General features: G+C 38.4%; 1 protein-coding gene across 2 annotated transcripts; it reads right to left on the bottom strand.

Moving 5' to 3' along the window:
* Positions 1-13960: 13960 nt before the first annotated feature.
* LOC136219089 (probable beta-1,3-galactosyltransferase 2) lies at positions 13961-21931 on the bottom strand. 2 transcript variants are annotated; one of them, XM_066006319.1, is made up of 11 exons: positions 21380-21931; positions 18555-18648; positions 18382-18446; positions 18102-18307; positions 17936-17999; positions 16404-16476; positions 16170-16290; positions 15548-15635; positions 15336-15461; positions 15139-15248; positions 13961-14495 (listed from the first exon to the last, which is right to left on the bottom strand). In XM_066006319.1, exons 1-11 carry the CDS (start codon positions 21490-21492, stop codon positions 14347-14349), a joined length of 1209 nt encoding a protein of 402 aa, XP_065862391.1. In that variant the 5' UTR covers positions 21493-21931; the 3' UTR covers positions 13961-14346. The 2 variants fall into 2 exon arrangements, with proteins under 2 accessions (XP_065862391.1, XP_065862392.1); XM_066006320.1 differs by having other exon boundaries at positions 18382-18443; positions 21380-21930.
* Between the last annotated feature and the right edge of the window lie 1496 nt (positions 21932-23427).

Raw genomic sequence — 23427 nt, 5'->3', positions numbered from 1 at the left:
AAACATTTAAATTTAATGTGTTGGAATATTTTTATCATTCACATAAATAATTTTGTCAAATCAAAATCATGTGGAAAGGTGTTTCAACAAATTCCCCCATTTTGATGTTGGCAAAAATATTCAGTAAGAAACTCAGTGTTGAGCTCCCCCATGATAGTTGACCTATTCGTAACTTCTTAAGATTCTCCCCCGTAAGGGTTGAGCCGCTGACTTAGTTTTACTTTAAACATTTTAAGGTTTAATCAAGTAAGTCTAAAGTCAGTGTTCAGAGTTAGGTCAGTTCTTGGACCAGGCTCATTTCACTCAGTTTCGATATAAAGTTTAGCGGAAGATTAAGTTCAAATATTGGAATTAGCTGAGTGAGTTAATTGAGGCTGAGTAGTTTTACTCAGTGGCCAAGTACATGATTAATTCAATGTTGTCAAGCTTTAGTTACTTTGTTCAATGAAGACATATGAGACAAGTCGTGAATTTCGATCAACACAGCAGATAGTCATTAAAGCGAAGAAATAAAACAACGAGGTTGATTTAATGAAGATACGTTTATATTAATATTTAGCACACAACACAGCATAAGCAAGTAAGCAAGATCACAAAAAAAATATCTATCGCCTAATATTGAAAGAGACTTGGTTAGGCTTGGTCTTATTTTGTTGCTGAGGTTGAGTGCTAGGAGGCTTTGGTTGAGTGCTAGGGGGGACAACTGAAGAAGTGGAACCAGGATGTTGGTTCTTTTGCTGAGTTCTAGCTGGATGTTTATCTTTGCTTTTCTCCCCCTTTTTGCCAGCATTAACGGGCTAAGGGACAGCTGCATAAAACTTCCCTTATTCAACAGCACGAGTTAGTAGGGCGGAATACTACTGGAGTTGAGCTATGCTTGAGCCCGTCAAAGACCTTGATCCCACTAGTCATGTTGGACGCCGGAATGTCCATATGAGAATTGATGACGCTGAGTATAAATTGAAGGGACTTGCCCATCCAGCTCATGGTGTCGGTCATCATAGCGTAGGACTGATGGTACATTTTGAGCAGGCTAGCGTCATAATGGTGTCGCTGGTTAGATTGACGTGTGACATGGTCATAAGTGGCTTTTGAGAGTTGAAAAATCTCAGATGTCTTGGCCTGTTCAGTTTGCATCTCTTCTCTTGATAAATTTAGCAGGCGAATGGATTCAGCTATTTGATCGACTGTGCATTGAGAGGAAGAGGCAACTAATTCTCGAGTTGTGGTCAGCTCAGTTGAGACCTGAGTAAGTTGAGTTGACTTAGCCACATCAGTGTTGGTGGCAGTTAAGGCATTGAGTTTCCCTTCAATGGAGTCCATATGTTGCACCATGTGCAAGTGAAGGTTTGCCATTTTGGTAGCGAACTCTTGCTTTGGCTGCTGAGCTACCATTTCGGGCAGCACACATAAGAGCTCCTTGAGGCCTTTTAGTTCAGTGAGGAGTTGAGTAATGGTGCTCAGTTGTGTATGCTCCACTGAACTGCGCTCAGTATCAGTTCTATGAGTGCTTTGGATTTCTGCGATGAGTTCTTGGGCAGCTTGTAAGATTCGTTTCCCAGACTGGGAAGAAGTCAAGAACTGCAAAGGATCAGTTTGAAAAGGTTCAGGAACTGAGTTTTGGTTGGCGGCAGATGGTTGTTCATCTGAATGCACACCAGAATTAGAGTTGTCCTTTGGATCAGGTGAGGTGTGATCAACTTGAGTTGCAGACTGAGTGGTGGGATCTGCTGCAGGAATTGGTACATTGTCTGACTGTTCTAGAAGAGAGTTGAGTGGTGTCGTAGCATTGTCTACTTGCTCAGTGTCAGTCGGGAGCTGAACATTGACTTGAGGAGGAGTCAGCTCGAGATTGTCCTGAGCAGGAGATTTCTCCAGTGTATGTTCCTTCTCTTGAACAGCGGGTTCATCGATCACTTGCTTTGAGGAGCTGGTAGCAGCGGTGTCGACAGACTTGGAATGTTCCTGACCATGAGGAACAGAGGCTTGTTTTTCCTTGATTGGTGAGGACTTGGAAATAGGTTTAGAGAAAAAGTTGAAGTCCAAGTCAGTCAAGTTTATGATAGGTTCATGGAGAGGTCAGTCATCCAGTATATCAAACATTGGAGGTTTGTATGCCTTCTTCTTATACCGTTTGTCACTGCCATCTTTAGAAAGGTTTGAGGATGGAAGTTGATCAGATGACTCAAGCTGAGCTTGCTCAGGTTTTGTAGTAGTGGTGTCAACAGTTGACTCATCTCTTGGCTCAGTAGCTGGATTCTTCATCTGCTTAGCGGAGACAGAATGTTTTTGTTGAGTGTTTGAAGGTGAGTTCTTTCAGCAGATTCCTGAGTTCGCAGAAAGAAGGAATCCTTTGGAACGGATACATCCAGAGGAATTGCATCCAACAGTGTAACTCCAGAAACCCTCTTCCTCTTTAGGGGTGACTCAGTGTTCTCTTGTTCATCCTCAACTTCTTGAACAATGGCAGGTCGTTTTTGGGCAGCTTTGGTAGGTTGAGGTTTCTTTTTGATTGATTCAGCGGGAGATGGGTTAGCCATAATAACTTTTAGGCATTTGACAGTTTGGAGTGTGGGTGCTGCCTTTCTCTTCTTTCCTTTACCGGTCGGCTCAGCTTCCTCTTCAGCTTCAGTCACCGCATCCTTTCCTTTCTTTGACTTAAAAGGAAGACTGTGTGCAAGTTTAGTGAGATCTTCAATGGTGATTTCCGTACCTAATATGCTTTCCTCATTCTTAAAGCTGATTCTGTAATCCTTAAGAATTTCAGTAATGAGTGAGCCCAATCGAAGTGCTCCAGTGCTTCGTTGCATAGCCCCGATCAGGAACACAGGCATGTTTAGGGGTTGGTAGTTGAGCATATGCCATAAGAAGCATTGCTCGAAGTTGGAGACAGAGGATGCCGAGTTGACCTTTGGATAGATGTAGTTGGTCAGTAGGTAGTGAGCGTGCCTCTGATGCTGAGTAAGCGAAGTGCAAGAGACTTCCCCTATATGCCCTTCAGGTTTACAAAAAGTAGCGGTGTACTTAACCTTCTTGTAGTCATTTGTTCTTCTCAGCTCCCTCGTCTTTCAGGTCTAAAAGAGTGGCTAGATATGAGCGGTCGATGATGATTTGCTTTTTGTTGACATAAGTGACCATAAAATCAATATCGTCCGTGGCAACCAGCAGATTGGAGTAGAACTCGGTTACAAGCCTTGGGTAGGTCAGTCCGTTTAAGGAGAATAGTTTGGTCCATCCGTTCTTGGATATCCAGTCACTGTAGGGTTTTACAGTCTCTACGAAGCTTTTTGAGAACCATCGTGAAGCTACAACGTCTAAGCCTTCAACGTCGGAGTATACGGATCGAAAGGTTCTCTCCTCAGTTTCCTCAGTTTTCTTACCCTTTTCCTTCTTCTTTTTCTTAGAAGGAGTTGAGTGCTCAGTGTGAGGATCAACACCGAGAATGCTGACCTCGTCCATGGGTTGGTCATGCTGACCATGTCTAGTATGGGCCTTATCTTCTGGAGTATCAACATATTGTTGCTCAAGTGGGGAGCCAGGATTGATGTCTGAGCGATTGTCCTCATATTGGTCATCAGAGAGATTCTGGGAATCAGACATGGTATTCTTGAGAGTTTCTTTAAGAAGATTTGAAGTTCAGAAGTTTAGAGAGAGTGAAGGTTCGAGTGCGAATTTCAAGCGTAGAGAGTGAATAGTGAGGAAACGTTCACTATTTATAGACGATGGATGGTGACTTGATAGGTTGGATGGAATGGTGGGAATTTGAACCGTCGAAAGTCAGTTATTACTGACATTAATTGCGAGAAACGGCGCGTGCTTCTACTAATGATGACGCTTACGTCATCCTAGAGGCTACTTAATGCGCGTGCTAGTATTAATTCTACAACAGATCTTTTACTCAGCGTTAAGAATGTCATACGTTTGGTATTCTGAGTAGTCAGTTTTACGTAGAATAATTACTCGTGTGCTTAGTAACTCAGCTTAAGATAAACACTCAGTGTGTACATCTACTCAGCATGGGGAATTTCATATCATGTTATACTCAACATGCAATAGTTACTAATTTAGCACGAATCACTCAGCATGGTAATCACTCAACGTTTAATTTAAGCATAGAATTTTATTGAAGAGGATTAAACATACCGATAGCTTCTCTAAGTATGTTGAATTGCTCACGAGCCAGTGGCTTCGTGAAGATACCAGCAAGCTGCTCATCTGTTGGGACATAAGTCAGCTTGATCTCTCCCTTTAGTACATGGTCTCTGATGAAGTGATGCCTTATGCTGACATGCTTCATCCTGCTGTGCTGGATTGAGTTCTTTGATAGGTCAATGGCACTCTTGTTGTCACATTTGACTTCAATCATTTTAGTCTGAACACCATAATCTTCTAGCTTTTGCTTAATCCAGAGGACTTGAGCCACACAGCTTCAGTGGTTGGCAGGGCTACTGACGACTGCTTCTTACTGAACCAAGATACAAGATAGCTTCCAAGGAAATGACATCCTCCTGAGGTGCTTTTTCGTTCAAGCTTGTCTCGTCCGTAGTCAGCGTCAGTGTATCCAATGAGTGTGAAATCATAAGTGTTGGGATACCATAAACCTGCATTAACTAAGCCTTGCAAATATCTAAGGATTCTTTTTACAGCTATGTAATGAGATTCCTTAGGGTTAGATTGATATCTAGCACAATAACATACTGAGAATTGAATGTCCGGCCTGCTAGCAGTTAAGTAGAGTAGAGAGCCAATTATACCTTGGTACAATTTGTTGTCTACTGACTTACCATTTTCGTCAATGCAGAGGACAGTGTCATCGCCCATTAGGGTAGATATTGACTTACAGTTCTCAAGTTCATACTTCTTCAATATCTCCTTAGCATACTTGGTTTGACTGATGAAGATGCCATTTTTCCCTTGTTTGATTTGAAGTCCAATGAAGAAGTTGAGTTCTCCCATCATTGACATTTCAAACTCAGTCTGCATCTACTTACTAAATTCTTTGCACATGGACTCATTAGTGGCACAAAAAATAATGTCATCTACATATATCTGAGCCAGTAGGGTATCTTTACCCTTCCTCTTAATGAATAAGGTTGTATCAGCTTTACCTCTGACATAATTTCTAGTCAGCAGGAAACTGGTCAGCCTCTCATACCAAACATGTGGTACTTGCTTGAGACCATACAGAGCCTTTTTGAGCTTATAAATGTGGTTTGGGAACTTGGGATCCTCAAACCCTGGAGGCTGATTAACATAGACTTCCTCGTTTATAACTCCATTAAGGAATGCACTCTTAACATCCATTTGAAATAACTTAAAGTTCACGTAACTAGCATAAGCACATAGAATTCTTATAGCCTCTAGCCTTGCCACTAGGGCGAAGGTCTCACCGTAGTCAATACCTTCTTGCTGACTGTAGCCCTGAGCTATAAGTCTTGCTTTGTTCTTGACTACGTTCCCTTGTTCATCTAGCTTGTTGCGGAAGACCCATCTTGTTTCTATGGTCTTCTGGCTTCTTGGGTTTGGCACTAAGTCCCATACTTCATTTCTTCTGAACTGATCAAGTTCTTCTTGCATTGCACCCATCCAGAACTCATCGTGCTCAGCTTCAGAAAATTTCTTTGGTTCCAGAACTGAAACGAATGCTACATTGCTGAGGTATCTCCTGAGTTGATTTCTGGTCATCAGGGTGTTTTCAGCAGCATCAAGAATAGCACTCTCAGAGTGTCCTCTTGGTATTCTGATCTCCTTTGGTAGATTGATGTCTTGAGCTGGTTGTGTTTCAACAATCTCTGCAGGTATAGATTGGTCAATGAAGACAATTTGAGTTTCGCTTTTACCTTTGGTCAGCCCTTGAGGTAGTGAGTCAGCGGCTGTTTCTTGGTCAGCAGGTGCTGAGTATGGATCATCCTCAGTCAGCTGCTTGTCTTTTCCTGCAGGGTTAGTTTCATCGAACTCAACATGTACGTACTCTTCTAAGACCTAAGTTCGTTTATTGAAAAATCTGTATGCTTTGCTGTTTGTTGAGTAGTCTAAAAAGATAGCTTCATCAGCTTTTGAATCAAACTTAGCAAAGCTGTCTTTAGTATTTAAAATGAAACATTTACAGCCGAAGGCACGAAAGTATCCAATGTTGGGTTTTCGTCCTTTCCAAAGTTCGTAGGGAGTCTTCTTTAATATGGGTCTGACTAGAGCCCTATTAAGTATGTAGCAAGCTGTGTTGACAGCTTCTCCCCAAAAGTACTTCAGAAGCCTATTCTCACTCAGCATTGTCCTGGCTATTTCAACCAAGGTTCTGTTTTTCCTCTCAACTACCCCATTCTGTTGAGGCGTTCTAGGGGCAGAAAAATTATGGTCAATGCCGCTGGCTTCACAGAATTCAACAAACTGTTGGTTTTTTAATTCTCCACCATTATCACTTCGGATGTGAGCTAACTTTAGGTCTTTATCATTTTCAAGTTTTCTTACTAATGTTAAAAACGTCTCAAAAGTTTCATCCTTGCTACTCAGCAAGATGATCCAAGTGTACTGAGAAAAGTCATCTACAATGACCAAGGAAAATCTCCTTCCACCCAAGCTCAGCGGCTGGACTGGTCCGAAGAGATCCAAGTGTAGCAACTCGAGTGGACGCTTGGTTGAGACAATGTTTTTACTGTGAAAAGATTTTTTAGTTTGTTTTCCATACTGACAAGCATTGCATAATTGATCCTTTTCAAACTTAAGTTCTAGCAGTCCCTCAACTAATTGCTTTCTTGCTAATTTGGCCAGGAGGTCCATGCTTACATGACCAAGTCTCCTATGCCATAGCCAGGAATTTTCTTCCTTTGACACTAAGCATACATTTTTTGAAAATTTCTTTTCCAAATTCAGCATAAAGACATTATCAACACGAGGAGCAGTTAAAATTAATTCATTTGTTTTTCCCTCGAGTATTTTACATCCAGTGTTATCAAATATAACTTTTCTGTCGTTGTCACATAGCTGAGCTACGCTCAGTAAGTTATATTTAAGTCCACTGACTAGGGAGACTGACTCAATAGTAGGATTACCACCAACGGTTCCTGACCCTACTATCTTACCCTTTTTGTTGTCTTCGAAACTTACGCTTCCACCTCGTTTACGCATAAGTGTGATGAACTGGGTTTCATCACCAGTCATATGCCTCGAGCATGCGCTGTCAATGTTCCACATTTTTTACTTCTCAGCACACATCAGGCTTACCTTCAATATAGCTAGTTATCTTTAGGTACCCAAGTCTTTTTGGGTCCTTGTTTGTTAGGCTCAGCAGGTGAAACATTATATTTAATCTTATGACGACACACTTGAATAGTGTGCCCATTTTTCCCACAGAAGTCACAGCTGACCTTCCGTTGGGGATATCTCACTGACTGGTCAGCACCCTAGTGCTGAGCATGCCAGCATACCTTTGTGTTGTGTCCTTTCTTCCCACAGAAGTCACACTGGACATTCCGCTGAGGATTCCATTTCTGCTGACTAGTATTTCGGTACTGAGTAGTCAGAGGAATATTTCTTTTATTCGAAACCTTGAATTGATTCTGAATAGATGTGACGTCCTTTCTCAGTTTCTTAGAATCTGATTGGACCTCAGAGACAAACTTGTGCATAGTTTCTATGTTTCTATGCAAAGTTGAGTTGTCTTGAAGAAGATATCGAAGGTCACTGAGTTTGACCTCTTCAATCTCGTCACATCGCCTGATGAGTGCTCTAACCTTCTTGTTACACTTTTTGATAAGTGTGTAGAGGTCACTCAGGGCATTTATCATTTCATTTCTGAGCAGTGGTAGTGATATTACCTCAGTTGAGTGTGCCTCATCGTCAGATGCAATGGAGGGGTCAGCATGCTCAGAAATGTAAGGCTCAGCAAGCTCATCATCCATGAAACAAATCTTTGCTGACTCAGTGGCATCAGCTTCTGATGATGATGACTCATCACTGTCACTCCAGGTTGCCACCATTGCCTTCTTGATATTCCTCTTTTCCTTCCTCAAGGTAGGACAGCTTGATTTGATATGGCCAGTTTGATGACATTCAAAGCATGTAATGGGCTTTGAGCTGTCCTTCTTGTACTTGCTGTCGCTGGACTCAGCTTTGTACTTGTCAAACTTCTTGTAAGGCTTCTTGGAATATTTGTCATTCTTTCTGAACAACCTTTTCATTTTTCTAGTGAACATGGCCATTTCTTCATCGTCTATTGAGCTCCCATCAATGAAGTCAGCTTTCATGACAATAGACTTTTGCTTCTTGTCCTCGGACTTCTCCTTCACCTCAAAGTTCTTCATTGAGATCTCATGGGTCAGCAGAGATCCAATGAGTTCATCATATTTGTAGGTGGTCAAGTCTTGAGCTTCCTCAACAGCAGTTTTCTTGGCTTACCGGCTTTTGGGAAGACTCCTCAGTATCTTCTTGACTTGCTCTTCCTCAGTAAAGATCTTGCCAAGTCTTTTGAGCTCGTTGATTATGTTTGTGAATCTTGAGTTCATTTCAGAGATTCCTTCATCATCATTCATCTCAAACAGCTCGTACAACCTCATGTTCTGGTTCACCTTGGACTCCTTAACTTTGTTGGTTCCTTCATAGGTGACCTCTAGTTTCTTCCAGATTTCCTGTGCTGACTCACAACCTGAAATTTTGTTGTACTCTGCAGCATCTAACGCACAGTGAAGCATGTTTATAGCCGAAGCATGATTTTGTAGCTTCTTAAGGTCATCTTCTGTCCACTTAGTCTCAGCTTTAACAACCGTTTGGCCGTCAATGGTTTCAATAGGAACAAATGGGCCTTGGACTATAGAAAGCCATGCACTCATATTGGTTGCCTAAATGAAGTTTTTCATTCTGTTCTTCCAAAAGGTGTAGTTAGACCCGAAGAACAGAGGAGGCCGAGTAATGGACAGTCCCTCAGGAAGAATCTGAGTTGTCTGATTTCCTGGGAGGAAACGAGTGCTATTCTCAGCCATTGTGGGGATCAGCTCAAGATAGTTATATCTTGCTCAGTGAGCTTTTAAGCTCTGATACCACTTGTTGGTCCTGTGTAACGTGACAAGATTAGTTCCAAGGGGGGATAGGAACTATTCAAAAAAATTGTCCGTTAAGACTGACTTCTTTTCTTTAGGAAAAGGTTTACACAACAGTGCTGAGTAGTTTAAGACACAAGCTTAGTCAACTGGTGACTAAGTCTGCTTCTTTTCTTGAGTCAGGAGATAGCACTTGAGTCTATTCCTAAACTCAGCTTCTCAATGCGCTTACCTTAGCGTGAGTTCGTTACTTGGTCATTTTCATAGCAAGCAATATATAAAGGAGTTAAGGGTTAGAAATATGTTACTCAGCAGACATATCCTGGTTCGGCCTCTCCGCCTACATCCAGTCCCCGGAACTCGTCCGAGCTTTTTGAATCCTCCACTGAGCTCTTTAAAGGTAGAGCACGAAACCTTTTACAACAGAAGCTGAGTATACAAGAGTACCTTCCTCTATTCCTCTACTCACTCCTATTACTACCGCTGAGTACTATAACCGAGTACTCAGCTTCTCCTTTCTATACTTCTAGAAATGATAAGTGTTTGTCCTAAACAACAATTGCTAAGACACTTTAGATGAATAAAATCACTCTAGACTTTTACACAAGATTGGAATTGGTGTAAGATTTGCTTTGCTTTTCTCACAAAACTTCAAGTATGAATTTGGTCAGCGTTTCGACTTAATTGAAGATCTGCATCGAATGAAGCAATTGAGAGGCCTATTTATAGTGACACTTCAAGCACCGGTGATTTCGAATTTCGAAATAACCGTTGGAGCAAAACGGCTTCCTGTCGCTTTCACTCAGTACGTGTTCAACGTCCTCGGCCAATCATATTCTTGTATCTTCTGTCTTCGCCAGTGCTCAGCAGCTTTTCGTCAGATGAAACAGAATGTTCCCACATTTATGGCAAAGTCTTCCAGACAACTTCCTGCGCCTTCTGAGCTTTACCCAAAGTAGAAATACTTTGTCTCCAAGTTTATTCTGTTCTGCCGCTGACTTGTACTTCTTGTCGTTCAACTCAGCAGCTTCATCTTGAAGCTATTGGTAGAAGGCTTCTCGATCCTTCCTGTTGCTGGGCTAACGCCTTACTCAGTACGACGGCGTTTTGAGTCTTCTTGGGCCGTGAGGCTTTGATCTGTTGACTTGGGCTTGACTTCCTCTTTTGGGCCTTTGGGCCATTTATCTTAATGTCTTATAAATCAAATAACTCAACATTGAGCAAACACATTAGTGTGAATAAATCAAAGCATTTAAATTTAATGTGTTGGAATATTTTTATCATTCACATAAATAATTTTGTCAAATCAAAATCATGTGGAAAAGTGTTTCAACAATGCCTTGCACAAGATTCAACCTACAATTCCTGTAATTCACAAGCATTCAGCATGTGATATTTGTCATCTATCAAAACAAAAGAAAAAGAAATATTGTCTTAGTTTAAATAGAGCTGAGAAATGTTTTGATTTGCTTCATATGGATATTTGGGGCCCTGTTTCACATTCCTTTAATGACAAACACTATTTTCTAACAATTGTTGATGATCATAGCCGTTTTGTTTGGCTATATCTTATGAAGTGTAAGTCTGAAACCAGGGAAGCTATACAAGTTTTTTTTATCAATACGTGCAGACACAATTTAACAGATCTATCAAGGTGATAAGATCAGACAATGGAGGAGAATTCAACATGTCACAATTCTACTCAGAAAAGGGAATTGTTCATCAAACAAGCTGCATAGAGACACCACAACAAAATGGCATTGTGGAGCGAAAGCATCAGGACATTTTAAATGTCACTATAGCTCTATTATATCAAAGTAATTATCCATCAATTACTGGCCAGAAGCTGTTTCTCATGCTGTATATCTCATAAATCGACTTCCTACAAATGCCACACATAACTCCATTCCTTACACTCTATTACACAAACACAAACCAAACTGGCAAGACTTGAAAGTTTTTGGGTGTCTTTGCTACACATCTACTCTAGACAGACATAAAACAAAACTGACACCAAGAGCAACCAAATGTATATTCCTGGGATACAAGCCTGGAGTCAAGGGGTATAAAGTCCAGGATATACAAACTCATCGAATATTCATATTCAGAAATGTTTGTTTTTATGAGACAACCTTTCCATATCAGCAACAACCCCATACACCTCCTCAAAACAACCCGCAAACACAAAACAATATCACTCAAAGTAAGCCAGATAACCTTTTTCAATTCATGTTACAGGAAGAAGAAGAAGAAACATTAGAATTACCCACACAAAATCAGGAAGCAAGCATAGAGCAAGGTGAAATTGATCGTATACCTCATGAAGAAAATCCTCCAGTTGAGGACCTCAACCCAATCAGAAGATCCACTCGAATTCGCCACACTCCACAACATCTTCAGGATTATCACCACAATTTGGCTGGATGTTCAATTACACATATTCAACCTTCTAAAAGCCCTCATTCTATATCAAAGACTCTGTCATATGCAAATTTTTATCCCGCAAAGAAAGCTTACACTACCAACATCATGTGCGAAACAGAACCTACAACGTATACAGAGGCAATTAAGCATGAGCATTGGCGCCAGGCAATAAAGGCGGAGTTAGATTCATTGCATCTTAATAAAACCTGGAAGATTACTAACCTGCCACCAGGGAAACAAAAGATTGGATGCAGGTGGCTATTTAAGATCAAACGCAAGGCGGACGGAACTGTGGAAAGATATAAGGCGAGACTTGTGGCTAAAGGCTTCACACAAAGGGCCTACATAGACTTCAATGAAACCTTTGCACCTATAGCTAAAATCACAACAATAAGATTACTAATAGCCTTAGCCAGCATGAACGGGTGGATTTTAGATCAACTTGACATAAATAATGCATACCTGCATGGAAAAATAAGTGAAGAAGTTTACATAAGTGTGCCACCAGGATGTCCTGTTCCTCTGATGAAGGGCACAGCTGTTTGCAGACTACAAAAGTCATTGTACGGACTACGGCAGGCTGGGCGACAATGGAATTTTACACTCTCCAAGGCTTTGAGAGATTTTGGCTTCACACAAACAACATTTGATCCATCTTTATTAATCAAGGTCAAAGATACAGTTTTTCTTGCAGTACTGGTATACACTGATGATATGCTGGTCACCAGCAACTGCAGGACCTCTGTCAATGAAATTAAATCTTATCTTCATCAACTCTACAAAATCAAAGACCTTGGGGCTCTCAAATATTTCCTCGGTTTTGAAATAGCCCGGAATACTCAGGGAATCCATCTATGTCAACGCAAATACTGCCTTGAATTGCTTCAAGATCAGGGATTTCTTGATTGTAAACCAGCCAACACTCCAGCCACACTGAAATTTCAAACCTCACCCATCAATTCCCCTCTCATTGATATTCCTGCATACAGACAACTAATTGGGAAACTTTTGTATCTTACACATACTCGCCCTGATATTTGCTACATTGTGCAGCAGCTCTCTCAACGCCTCAATAATCCAACGAATGATGACCTTCGAAGAGCTCATCGAGTGTTGAGATATCTCAAAAGCTCACCTGGTCAAGGAATTTTCTTTCCTGCTGAAAACACTGCAAAAATCACTGGCTTTACTGATGCAGATTGGGCCTCATGTGAAAAAACCCGAAAATCTTTATCTGGGTATTGTGTTTTTCTCGATAAATCACTCATTTCTTGGCGATCGAAGAAACAAACTAGCGTTTCCCGAAGCTCACCAGAGGCGGAATACAGGGCACTGGCTGCCTCGGTCTGTGAAATACAATGGATCCTGTATTTACTTCGAGATTTTCACAAGTCACACCCAACAACGGATGTCATCTTCTGCGATAATCAGGCCGCTCTTCACATAGCTCATAATCCCGTCTTCCACGAACGCACCAAACACATTGATATTGACTGTCATCTGGTTCGTGAAAAGGTTCAGAATAACACTGTTCATCTTCTCCCAATTAGATCTGCAAATCAACTCGCGGATTTGTTCACCAAGGTTCAGCACTTTCCTGCTTTTTAATCTTTCAAATTCAAACTTGGGTTACTTGACATATACACGCCAAGTTTGAGGGGGGGTGTTACGCCATCTAACCCAAATGAAGATGGGTCTGTGTAGTTAGAGTATATCAAGGCTCGCAACTATATACCATGTAATTTTACATTTATACCCATCTCTTATAACAAATTTTTGACAGCTGTAGACAGCTGTAGTTAGGCAGTTATTTTACATCTTGTATATATAGATCTATAGAGCTGTATATTTTACACGTGAAATAACAGATTACATAAGTTTTTTCATCATTCATGACATCATATTAAGGTTTTAGTTTTGCAAATCATTATTTCTTGAGATTCTATCTAAACAAGAATTTTTTTTTTTTTTAACGAAACTACAATATCTAAACAAAAAAGTTTAAAAACTAAAATTGTTTAAAATATCATCGCATCATTCCTATAACCAAGATTAGCTACTGTTAAAATGGTCAAAAGTTAAAGCGACTTTTGTATGTTTTTACAACTTAATTAGTGATATCAATCATGAAACTGATTGACTTCAAAATACAACAATCCACTTCTTCAAAATTCCGATTGAAAATTCTCTGAAGTCTGAATCCAATTTGAGAGATGATGTTGTTATCCAACTGTTCATACTCTTTTACTAATTGGGAAATATTTGTAGATCAACACATATGTCAGATTGAGGTAATGAATCTGACATGCCATCTACAATTCCAGCATTCTGTTGACCTAAATATTGGTCCCTCTAATTAACCTTACTACCTTACACCAACTTTCAATTAGTTCTTTTTTACATAATCCATGATTACAAGATGCCATTAGAGTTAAAGCAAAAGAGCTCTAAAAGGGTAGTAGCTAGGAATCATGAAGATTGAAAAGCAAGGTAAGACACTATAATTCGATTCAATAACTTTTCTAATTGATGCAGTAGAAACTCAACATATGTCAGCTGAAGTTTTGGCACTTATTCAGGAGTTTTATTGTCCATGACAAACTTACAAAAAGCCCCCCTCCCAACCATAAAAAGAAAAAAGAATAAATAATTACAATATCTTTGCTATTAACTCTTACTCCTTCACTAAAATGGAGTAGAATCTCAGTAGATGTAGTAGCAACAAACTCTTCTTCCCCAATTCACTCTAATTTTACATGTTGATGACACATTTATAATGTTCATCCTCTCTACAGTATCCAGATTCCTAAATCAGGAATTTGTCTCACTCAACCATCATGTAAAGCAAGTTTGTAATTTTCTCCTGAGCTTGCAAGAAGACGGCTTTTTGTCAGAATTCTGCACTCCATAAAGCGTTTTCGCCTTCACCACATCGTCGGTGAACCTCCTTGATTCTCTCGACAGTCTTGCAAATCCCGCTACAGCTCCAATCAAATGAAGCAACACAGATGTTGCCTGCCTGGGCCTTCCACTCGCAATCTGTGGTAAAGTATGTCCTTATATGATTAATACTTCTATTAAGCATGCAAGTAAATAGCCTTTGCATGAGATGAAACCCGAAAATCTATCAAGTCTATATATCACATTCATGACCCTTAAACAGTTTTCTTAATATGCAGCATCTGAATGTTATATATGGAATACTGTTTTAGAACTATCTGTGATGATAAGAACCTTAGAAAGTATTTTTGCTTCTCTGAAACCAAAGATGCTTGCCCACTGATTTACCAGCTAAATCAGAAGTACTTAACACTGATTGTTAGTTTATTTACCACTAAGACTCTCCAGAGATCAGGGTAATTGACCGCTAGTTTTTTTGGTTGTCTGATCCTATTTTTCGGATGTTAAAGTTCCGGTTCTAAAATTTCAAAAAGTTCACTATAACACTTCCCCTCCCTAGTAATGCCAAATCTGAAAAGGTACCAATAAACAATTTCTGAACTACAAAGCCAATTTCTATAGCCGTGTAATACTACAAACAACACAATTGGTACTCATAGTTTACACCAATTGAAGTGGTAATAAAAAAAAGGATTGCCTTATGGTGAAAATTTGTTGACAAATCGAGACAATCACCCATAACAACACATGGTGACACAGAGGTTATAGTGTATGAGATTACCAGGTGGAGTGCCACAACATAGTCTCCGGTCATCAATATGCTCCACGTCCAATCCAATAAACCATGAGCCCAATGAAACATCCTCATTAGCATACTTGTGCAAGACATGCCTGGTTACATTTTCAAACAGAATAAGTTATACAAGAACTTTTGAGACCACAAATTGTCATTTTTATTTAGAAGAAACGGGAATTTACTGGTTGATTGATATATAAGTAGCCAAATCATTTGAAATTGCATAGAGCTGTCCTGTAGCATGACGGAAATACTTGTTTCCTTCCTCCCCGAATTTCCAATACTCTGGCTCATGGTATCTCACTCCCCTATTCATGAACAACCAAGGAAATGAGATAACGTTCTACAACTCTTTATATTTAATTAACAAGCAATTTATGCACATTTCACTTACTTCTGAGCGAGTACAGGACCAGATTTCATACATCCCACGTAAATTCTGGATTTTGACCGATGCCTAACTAAAGTTGTTCCAAGTGTTGCTGCAAAACATATTTTGGATAAGCTTAAAGAAAAAAACATGAACTACAAATTAAAGATAATTAAAATTATGGTAGAATTTTGACTTCAATGTAGAATGTGATGCAGGGAAATTACATTATCTGATTCGACTGACAGAACAACAAAAACCGAACAATAGGAACTAATCTCCAACATGAAGATTCAATCCACTTTTATGGACTGAAAGACCATGAGAGATTATCAAGCAAGCAAGCACATAAGGGCTTAATACATAAATTCACCCCTAACTTTGGCACTATTTGCCGTTTGGCAACCCAACTTTTCGAGGTACCCTTCATACCTCAACTTGGCTTTTTTGTTACCAAATTGCCATGTCCAGGTGTGTGAAGGGTTCCCAAAATGTTGGGGTGCCAATCAAAAAGAAGAGAAATTTTTGTTTTCAAACTAAGGCAGGGAAATATTTGTTAATACATGCAAATAGATGTAATCTATAAGCTCAAATAAATCTTTTCTGCTTATTTAAGATTTCATAAAAGCATCATTACCATCATTACCTATATTTACATGCACGTCATCATCGACTTTGACATAGAAATCTGCATCCCACAAAGCAACAGCAGTAGCAAAATAGATCTTTGTCTTTGCAGACAGTTCAAGGTAACCTTCAACATGTTCCTGCTCCATAGAATTAGCAGAAATAATTATTAAGAGGTTGTCTGTTTATTTATCTTCCCTCGTTTCGTTTTTAAACAGAAATGGCTGAAAAGACACGAGATCAGAAAGTATACCAGCCTCAGGAAGTCACCGTGCTTCTTGTCTTCTGCTTCAATAGCCCTATCAAGAATACCACCTGCAGTAGCACTGGAATTCAAGCATCCAAGGGCAGGGGAAAAGATTAAGTTAAAACTCCATTTTCCAAGATATCACTTGAATATAAAGATCAAGAAAATAAATGTTTTTTACAACTACACATGGTAATATGAATCTATCTTCTGTATAAGAAAAGGCTTTGCACATTTACTACTCCCTCCGTTCCATAATATTTGTCTTTCTAGAGAATTTTTTTGGTTCCATAATATATGACGTTTTGATTCAATCCATGCACATTAATTGATTTTTACCAAATATACCCCTATTTAAGTTGTTTTTTTAATTTTGGGAATAGATAAAATTAATTAGTGGGTGCAATTAATCCAAGGGTAACAAAGTTTTTTAGTTAAAATTAATCACATTTCTTAATTCTTGTGCCTTAACCTTACAAAACAAATATTGTGAAACAGGTGGAGTACTTTCTATGACACAATAGCAGTGGGCAAATTGTAAAACAATTACCTAAACGCCTCAGATTAATATTTGGCTCCCTGACCTATAAAAAATGTTTGAGTTTGCCCCTGCCCCTCATAGAAATCAATCACATCAAATGTCCCTGATGTATAACAATCAACCACATTTGGTCCAATTTAGACACAAATCAACACATATATAAGGAGCCCTGTTAAATAGCGTGTGAGATGATTGCTAATCGGGTGGAGAAGGTTGTAGAAGTGGAAAAACAAGTGGTTTTTGGGTGTGAAATATTATATGAAAATTGTGGCAAGTAGATTGGCGGAATACTATAACAGTTGTGTTGCGATTAGCAATCATCAAACACAAGCATTTAACGAGTATTCTTATATACGTGCTAATTTCTGTCTAAATTGAACCAAATGTGATTGATTGCTCGCCAGGGGTCAATGTCAAAATATAGGTGAGGGGGCAAACACAAACTTTTTTATAGGTTAGCGGGTCAATGTCACAAAATAATAGGCCGGGGGCAAACGCAAACATGTTTTATAGGTCAAGGGCTAAATAGTTCTTTAAGCCAACACTAAACAGATCTAACAGAAATATATTGACAAAAATCACGTGGTCATCAGAGTAAATTGAAGAGAAAAAAGAAATGGAATTCTAATCAAGTATATAATCAGCTTAAATACTGAGAGACTCCATTGACTATAGATCTCAAGATGTAAGCCTTGCTTAATTCATATAAATGCTCACATTCCACATTTCCTAACTTTTAAATCTTTTTATGTACTGTTAAGTGAAGGGCTAGGACTCTCCTGGCAATGTTTCTTAGATAACAAGAGCCTCATTAAGATATTTCTTCTTCTAGCAACTTTATTCTCAATCTTGTCAGATGAACCATCCTAGATGGTGAATCAGTTAGTTTTTGACATGGTTTTTAAAAAACAAAAGGAAGTATGTTTCACTATGTTGCATGTTCCTTTTGGAACCTTGCTTCACATCATAAAACATCGTGACTTGTAAAGGCGCGCACCTGTGACCTATTACAAAGCGAATTATAATGCCCTTCTCTTCCTCGAGCTTCTTTCGCTTGTCACCTAGTATTGTTGAGGAAAAAGAGAGAATCAGCCAATTGCATATAAAAAAGAATTAGAAAAAGATATCCATATTCAGCAAACTACATTTAATCATTCACTAACCTTGAGGCATCCAAGTAGCACGAACTGAGTCTCTTCGCTTACGGCTGCTAAAAGCTGTATTTATGCCTATAACCATCAAATACTTTCTTTTCACTCCTGCAATCTTCACATTGTCTGATACTGGTGAACCATTTAGAATGGATTCTTGGGCAGCCCTTGCAGCTGCTAACTCCATCTCCAAATTTGATATTGTTTTATCCAGAGTTCTGTTGCAAGCAACCAAAAATTAACATCCACTACTCTTACCGAAACTAATTCATACGAAATTCCAGTAGCTTACTGTATAGCATGGTGTGTCCGCGAAACTTCTCCCATGATGTCCTTGGGTTCATTTTTAACACCCTTCTAACAGGAAAAGAGAAGTTGACCAGTATGTTAGTAAGCAACTAGGAATCAGCACATTGTACAATCTTCTGAGAAAACTTTAATAACACAATTAGATTGGGCGCTCACAGTTTGTGGGGCACATCCCTCTGAAACTAGCTTCAAATTTTCATCTTCAACTTCTGTTGCTCTTGATATACCTTTAATTTCAGGCATAGACATTCTGTGAAGAAACAAAATTAGTGAAATGCACGTGCATAAAGGCTTTAATATCGAGATTTTAAATCGGTTCCTCTGCTAAATATGATTTTAGCATCATGTAGTGATTATGAATTCAATTGAAATGGATAAACTATACATGAATGTATATTACAAAAATAATCACAAATCCATATGTGAATGATTTTCTTAATTAAGAAATGAAGCATATAAATGCAGAAACAAAACCAGTAGTTTCTAGGGGAAAATGTACCAAATAGTTATACAAGGAAATAAACCTAACAAGACCTTAGAGTCTCCAGTTCAAACCTGCAGTATGTGTTACTAATATGATGCAAAAACAGTTTCAAATTAGAAAAGTGATGTTTCAATAATGATTCTGTTGCAATTTTCAAATTTATATATCATCATCAACACTTCAGGTTCCAATTCATAATGTTGCATAAGAAACAACTTTTCTCGATGGTCAAATGAGATGCTAATTAAGCCTAAACTTTAATAGATAAAGGCCCAATAAATGCACTTGGTTGTGCCAAGCTATAGCTTTCTTTGCTTAGCTCACAGGTATTGTTTTCACTTCTAAAACTATTCTGAAACTTCGCAAAAAAATGTCAACTGTTCAGAGAAGTTGACACGTAATCAGTTCAGTAAAATCTCTACCACAATCAATTTAAGATAGCAGCATGTTGGATGAAGAACAGGACCAATAATTACAATGTGTGCTAGCATTAACACACATGTTTGAGATTTTTAATGGGTCTATTTATCGAAGTAGGTGATAAGAGACTGCAAATTTGGTAATCCCTGATACTATCCAAGTAACATTAAAACGGAGAAAATTTTGGAAGAAAAGAATTTTGGCTGATTCTCTCTTTTTCCTCAACAGTACTATCCAAGTAGAGGGCGGGCCTTGGCGCAACGGTAAAACGTTGTTGTCGTGTGACCGAAGGTCACGGGTTCGAGTCTTAGGAGCGGCCTCTTGCCAAAAAATTGGCAAGGGAAGGCTTGCCCCCAGTACACCCTTGTGGTGGGACCCCTCCCCGGACCCTCGCTTAGCGGGGACGCGTAATGCACCGGGCCGCCCTTTTTTTTTTTTTTGTTGTTCAAAAGGTAAGAGCATCAAGAAGTCACTCTAGAGAAGAATGGGCAAGCCAGGTAATTGATATTCATATGCGCAGGAAAGTACGAGTTTTTTCAAATTTCCCACTAAAATTGAGGCTAAAAGGATGCTTCTGTAGACTGGCTATAGCGAAAGAATCAATAGTGGCTCCGTCAATGCAACTCCCTCCCTCCAAAATGCCAAATATTACCCGAGATCCATCATTTGCATACCACTAAGATGGGAAGGGGATAATCATTCTGGAAAGCTATTATGAAGCCAAGAAGGTCGTTGCTAACTAAGAGTAAAAATAGATGCTAGAGACTTGGAATATATAAGCTAGTAGAACAAAGTAGAATGTAGCAAACAACAGATAGAGAATGAAAAAATAATCCAAACAAACCTCAGTAGACTACAACAACTACCTATATGATCCATTGAAGAACACATAACTAATTGCAAAATAATTGAACACACATGTGATTTCACTCCCCGTCCTTCATTGGCAGTTCAGTAAAATCTCTACCACAAGCAATTTAAGATAGCAGCATGTTGGGTGAAGAACAGGACCAATAATGCAACGGCAACAACACTTCTTTTATGGATAAAGATATATCTATTCTGAGTATACAATGTGCGCTTGCATTAACACACATGTTTGAGATTTTTAATGGGTCTATTTATCGAATCAGACAATAAGGGACTCTAAATTTGGTAATCCCTAATACTATCCAAGTAACATAAAAACGGAGAAAATTTTGGAAGAAAAGAATTTTGAAACTGATTGTTGTTCAAAAGGTAAGAGCATCAAGAAGTCACTCTAGAGAAGAATGGGCAAGCCAAGTAAGTTATTCATATCCATATGCGCAAGAAAGAACAACTTTTTCAGATCTCCCACTAAAATTGAAGCTAAAAGGATGCTTCTGTCAACCACAACTCCCTCCTCCCCAAATGCCAAATATTACCCGAGATCAATCATTTGCATATCAGTAAGATGGGAAGGGGATAATCATTTTCAAAAGCTATTACAAGCTACAAAGCCAACCATTGCCTTGAGAAGTTCGCTACTAAGACTCAAAATAAATGCTAGACTCGGAATATCGTAGCTAGTAGAACAGCAGAATGTAGGAACTGGATAAGCAACATATAGAGAATGAAAAATTAATCCAAACAAACCTCAGTAGACTACTACAACTACCTATATGATCCATTGAAGAACACCATAGAACTTATTGCAAAACAATTGAACACACATGTGATTTCAATAACCTAATTTTATTAGTTTAATCAGCTCATGTACATGCAAGTTCTTAAAAAAACATCAATCCTGACTCTAAAGTTCAAATTTAGTAACTGAATTCAGCTGTCACAGGCAACATAAGGTTAAAAGCTAACTTCATTTGGTATTCAATCTATAAAATTCGAATTCCATATCTATAAAGCAACCACCACAATAATTAGACATGTTTCAAGCACAGCGTAATAAAAGCAACCGATCCATCCTAAAATCGCCATTACTATCACAAAGAAACATGCTTTGAAATGACTTAACCAACAAATTGCAAAAGTACCAAACCAGAATCAAGAAACCAAATTAAGAAAAGAAAGCAGTAATTCATGATTGAAATTAAATTACCTGTCCGAGAAGAGCATCCCAGCACAGAAGCAACCAATACAAATAAGAAGAGTCCATTTCTTAGAAACCACACTCTTGGCAGATGTTTCAACTCCTCTACTCTTCCAAGACATTGTGATTAAACCACACTAAAACCTAATTTAAACCAAATCCCATTTCAAATCAGGAGTCAATTCACCAAGTTGACTCCGACCCAGATCCAAAACAACACTATTCTACTTCAAAAAGAACTCTACAGACCTCCAAAAGTATGGCAGAAACAGAAAACAGAGGTTAAAACAAAGAAGCAGCAGGAATTGCTTAATTTGCAAACTAGACAGAGAAAAAGACAAGTAACCATACACACATCGAGATGAGTTGAGTTGATTGATATTCCCAATCTGAAAAAAGCTTCAGTGGGTTAAAATGGGTGAGTTTATTCAGTTGGGTTTAGATTAAAGTATTTGTCTTTTTAGTCTCTGTCGCCCTTGTTGATCCTTTAAAGACCAATCTGGAGTTGCAGAGACGGTGGGGGAGTTTATGTAAGTAAGAAGACAAACCTTGCAATAAATAAAACTCAAATATTAGAAATAATTTCACATTTTTATTTTTATTTATTTAACCACCATAACAACCCCATTCATATACATATCAATTGGCCTACCGACATTATAACCACTATGTACTGCTCCTACTAATTACTCAACAGTCAATCACAAGGGGATAAAATAAAAGTACCAATTTTTTTGTTGTAAAGTTGAGATTTTTATTTTTCTTTCTACAAATAATTGAATTTTATTTCTAATGTATAAAACTAAAATGGGTCAATTTAGGATAATTGTTACCAAATGGGTCCATTATGCTCCTCACAAATGATTTCTACCAAAATAAAATTATATCAACCAAAATAACTCATCCAATTTTTATTTTTTTTTGTCAATTAAATATTGATAATATAGTTTATGCTTAATAATTTTGGTTGTATAATAATTAGTATTAATTAATGGGGGACAAGCAATTGAGAAGGGTTAGATCTAAGCATGCAGTTATATTACTCAAGGAGAATGATCAAGAAGTTGAATTTTGAAGGATTTGACATATTACAGCTATTTTAAGGTTGTAATTAAAATTAAACAAAGTTGCTGTTCATGAAGTTGTCTTAATGCTAGTTAAATCTACCTACCATTTGATTGATCAACTAATATCTTGCAAATTCCTATTTCTAAGCTTATATAAGTATTTTTGTTAACTTAAAGTTTAGGTTTCAAGGTGCATATTATTCATGCATTCAATTGGTTTTTCTTTTTCTAATTAATTTTTGTTTTTCCTTTGGCTCCAAAATACAAGTGTTGGTTAAATTTTCGGAAAGAAATTTAACTATCTATCAACAACAACAAATAAATAGTTGGATAAATTAAACTGAAATTGGAAATTAATTCAAAAAATTATTTAACTTTATTTTATTTCAATAAAATTAGTAAATCTCAATAAAGTCATTCTAATTAATTCGAGAAAAGTAATTGAAATAGTGACATGTGACCCACATTTGGAAGAACTTACTGATACAGATCGGGTTTCGGGACGAGTTAGTTTTAATCGCAAACTAACAAAGATGTTCTTCTCTAACCAAACTAGAAGGAGTGAATCCCGAGTTTTATGGACTAAATCCATAGAAATAGTAAAATCCTCATTGTTGAAGGTGAAAACCTTAACAAGCTTCAATGAAGAAGAAGATATAAATTGATTTGATAAAAGTTAGGGATTACAAATGAAAGAGATGAATTTATATTATCTCAAAACCTAATTGCCAAATTACATAAAGGGTAAAGTACATAACTAATTAAAATGTAAGGATAAGGGTAAATTGGGTTAATGGTGAAAGTGGTGGCATGATTGTAATTAAGGGGTGGCAGGAATTGTCCCAAGCAGCCAGAACTTGGAGAGGAAGTAGTCTTCAGCCAAGTACGCTCCGCGTCCTTGAGGGCACGCCCCACGTAATCGACCTCCTGGAACTCATTCGCTCCGAATGCTCGATCCAAGCTCCGCATAACTGAAGGTGCGCCCCGCGT

The sequence above is a fragment of the Euphorbia lathyris genome, chromosome 2, assembly GCF_963576675.1.
Source record: "Euphorbia lathyris chromosome 2, ddEupLath1.1, whole genome shotgun sequence".
Lineage (NCBI taxonomy): Eukaryota > Viridiplantae > Streptophyta > Magnoliopsida > Malpighiales > Euphorbiaceae > Euphorbia > Euphorbia lathyris.
This window is presented reverse-complemented; position numbering and strand designations above follow the sequence as displayed.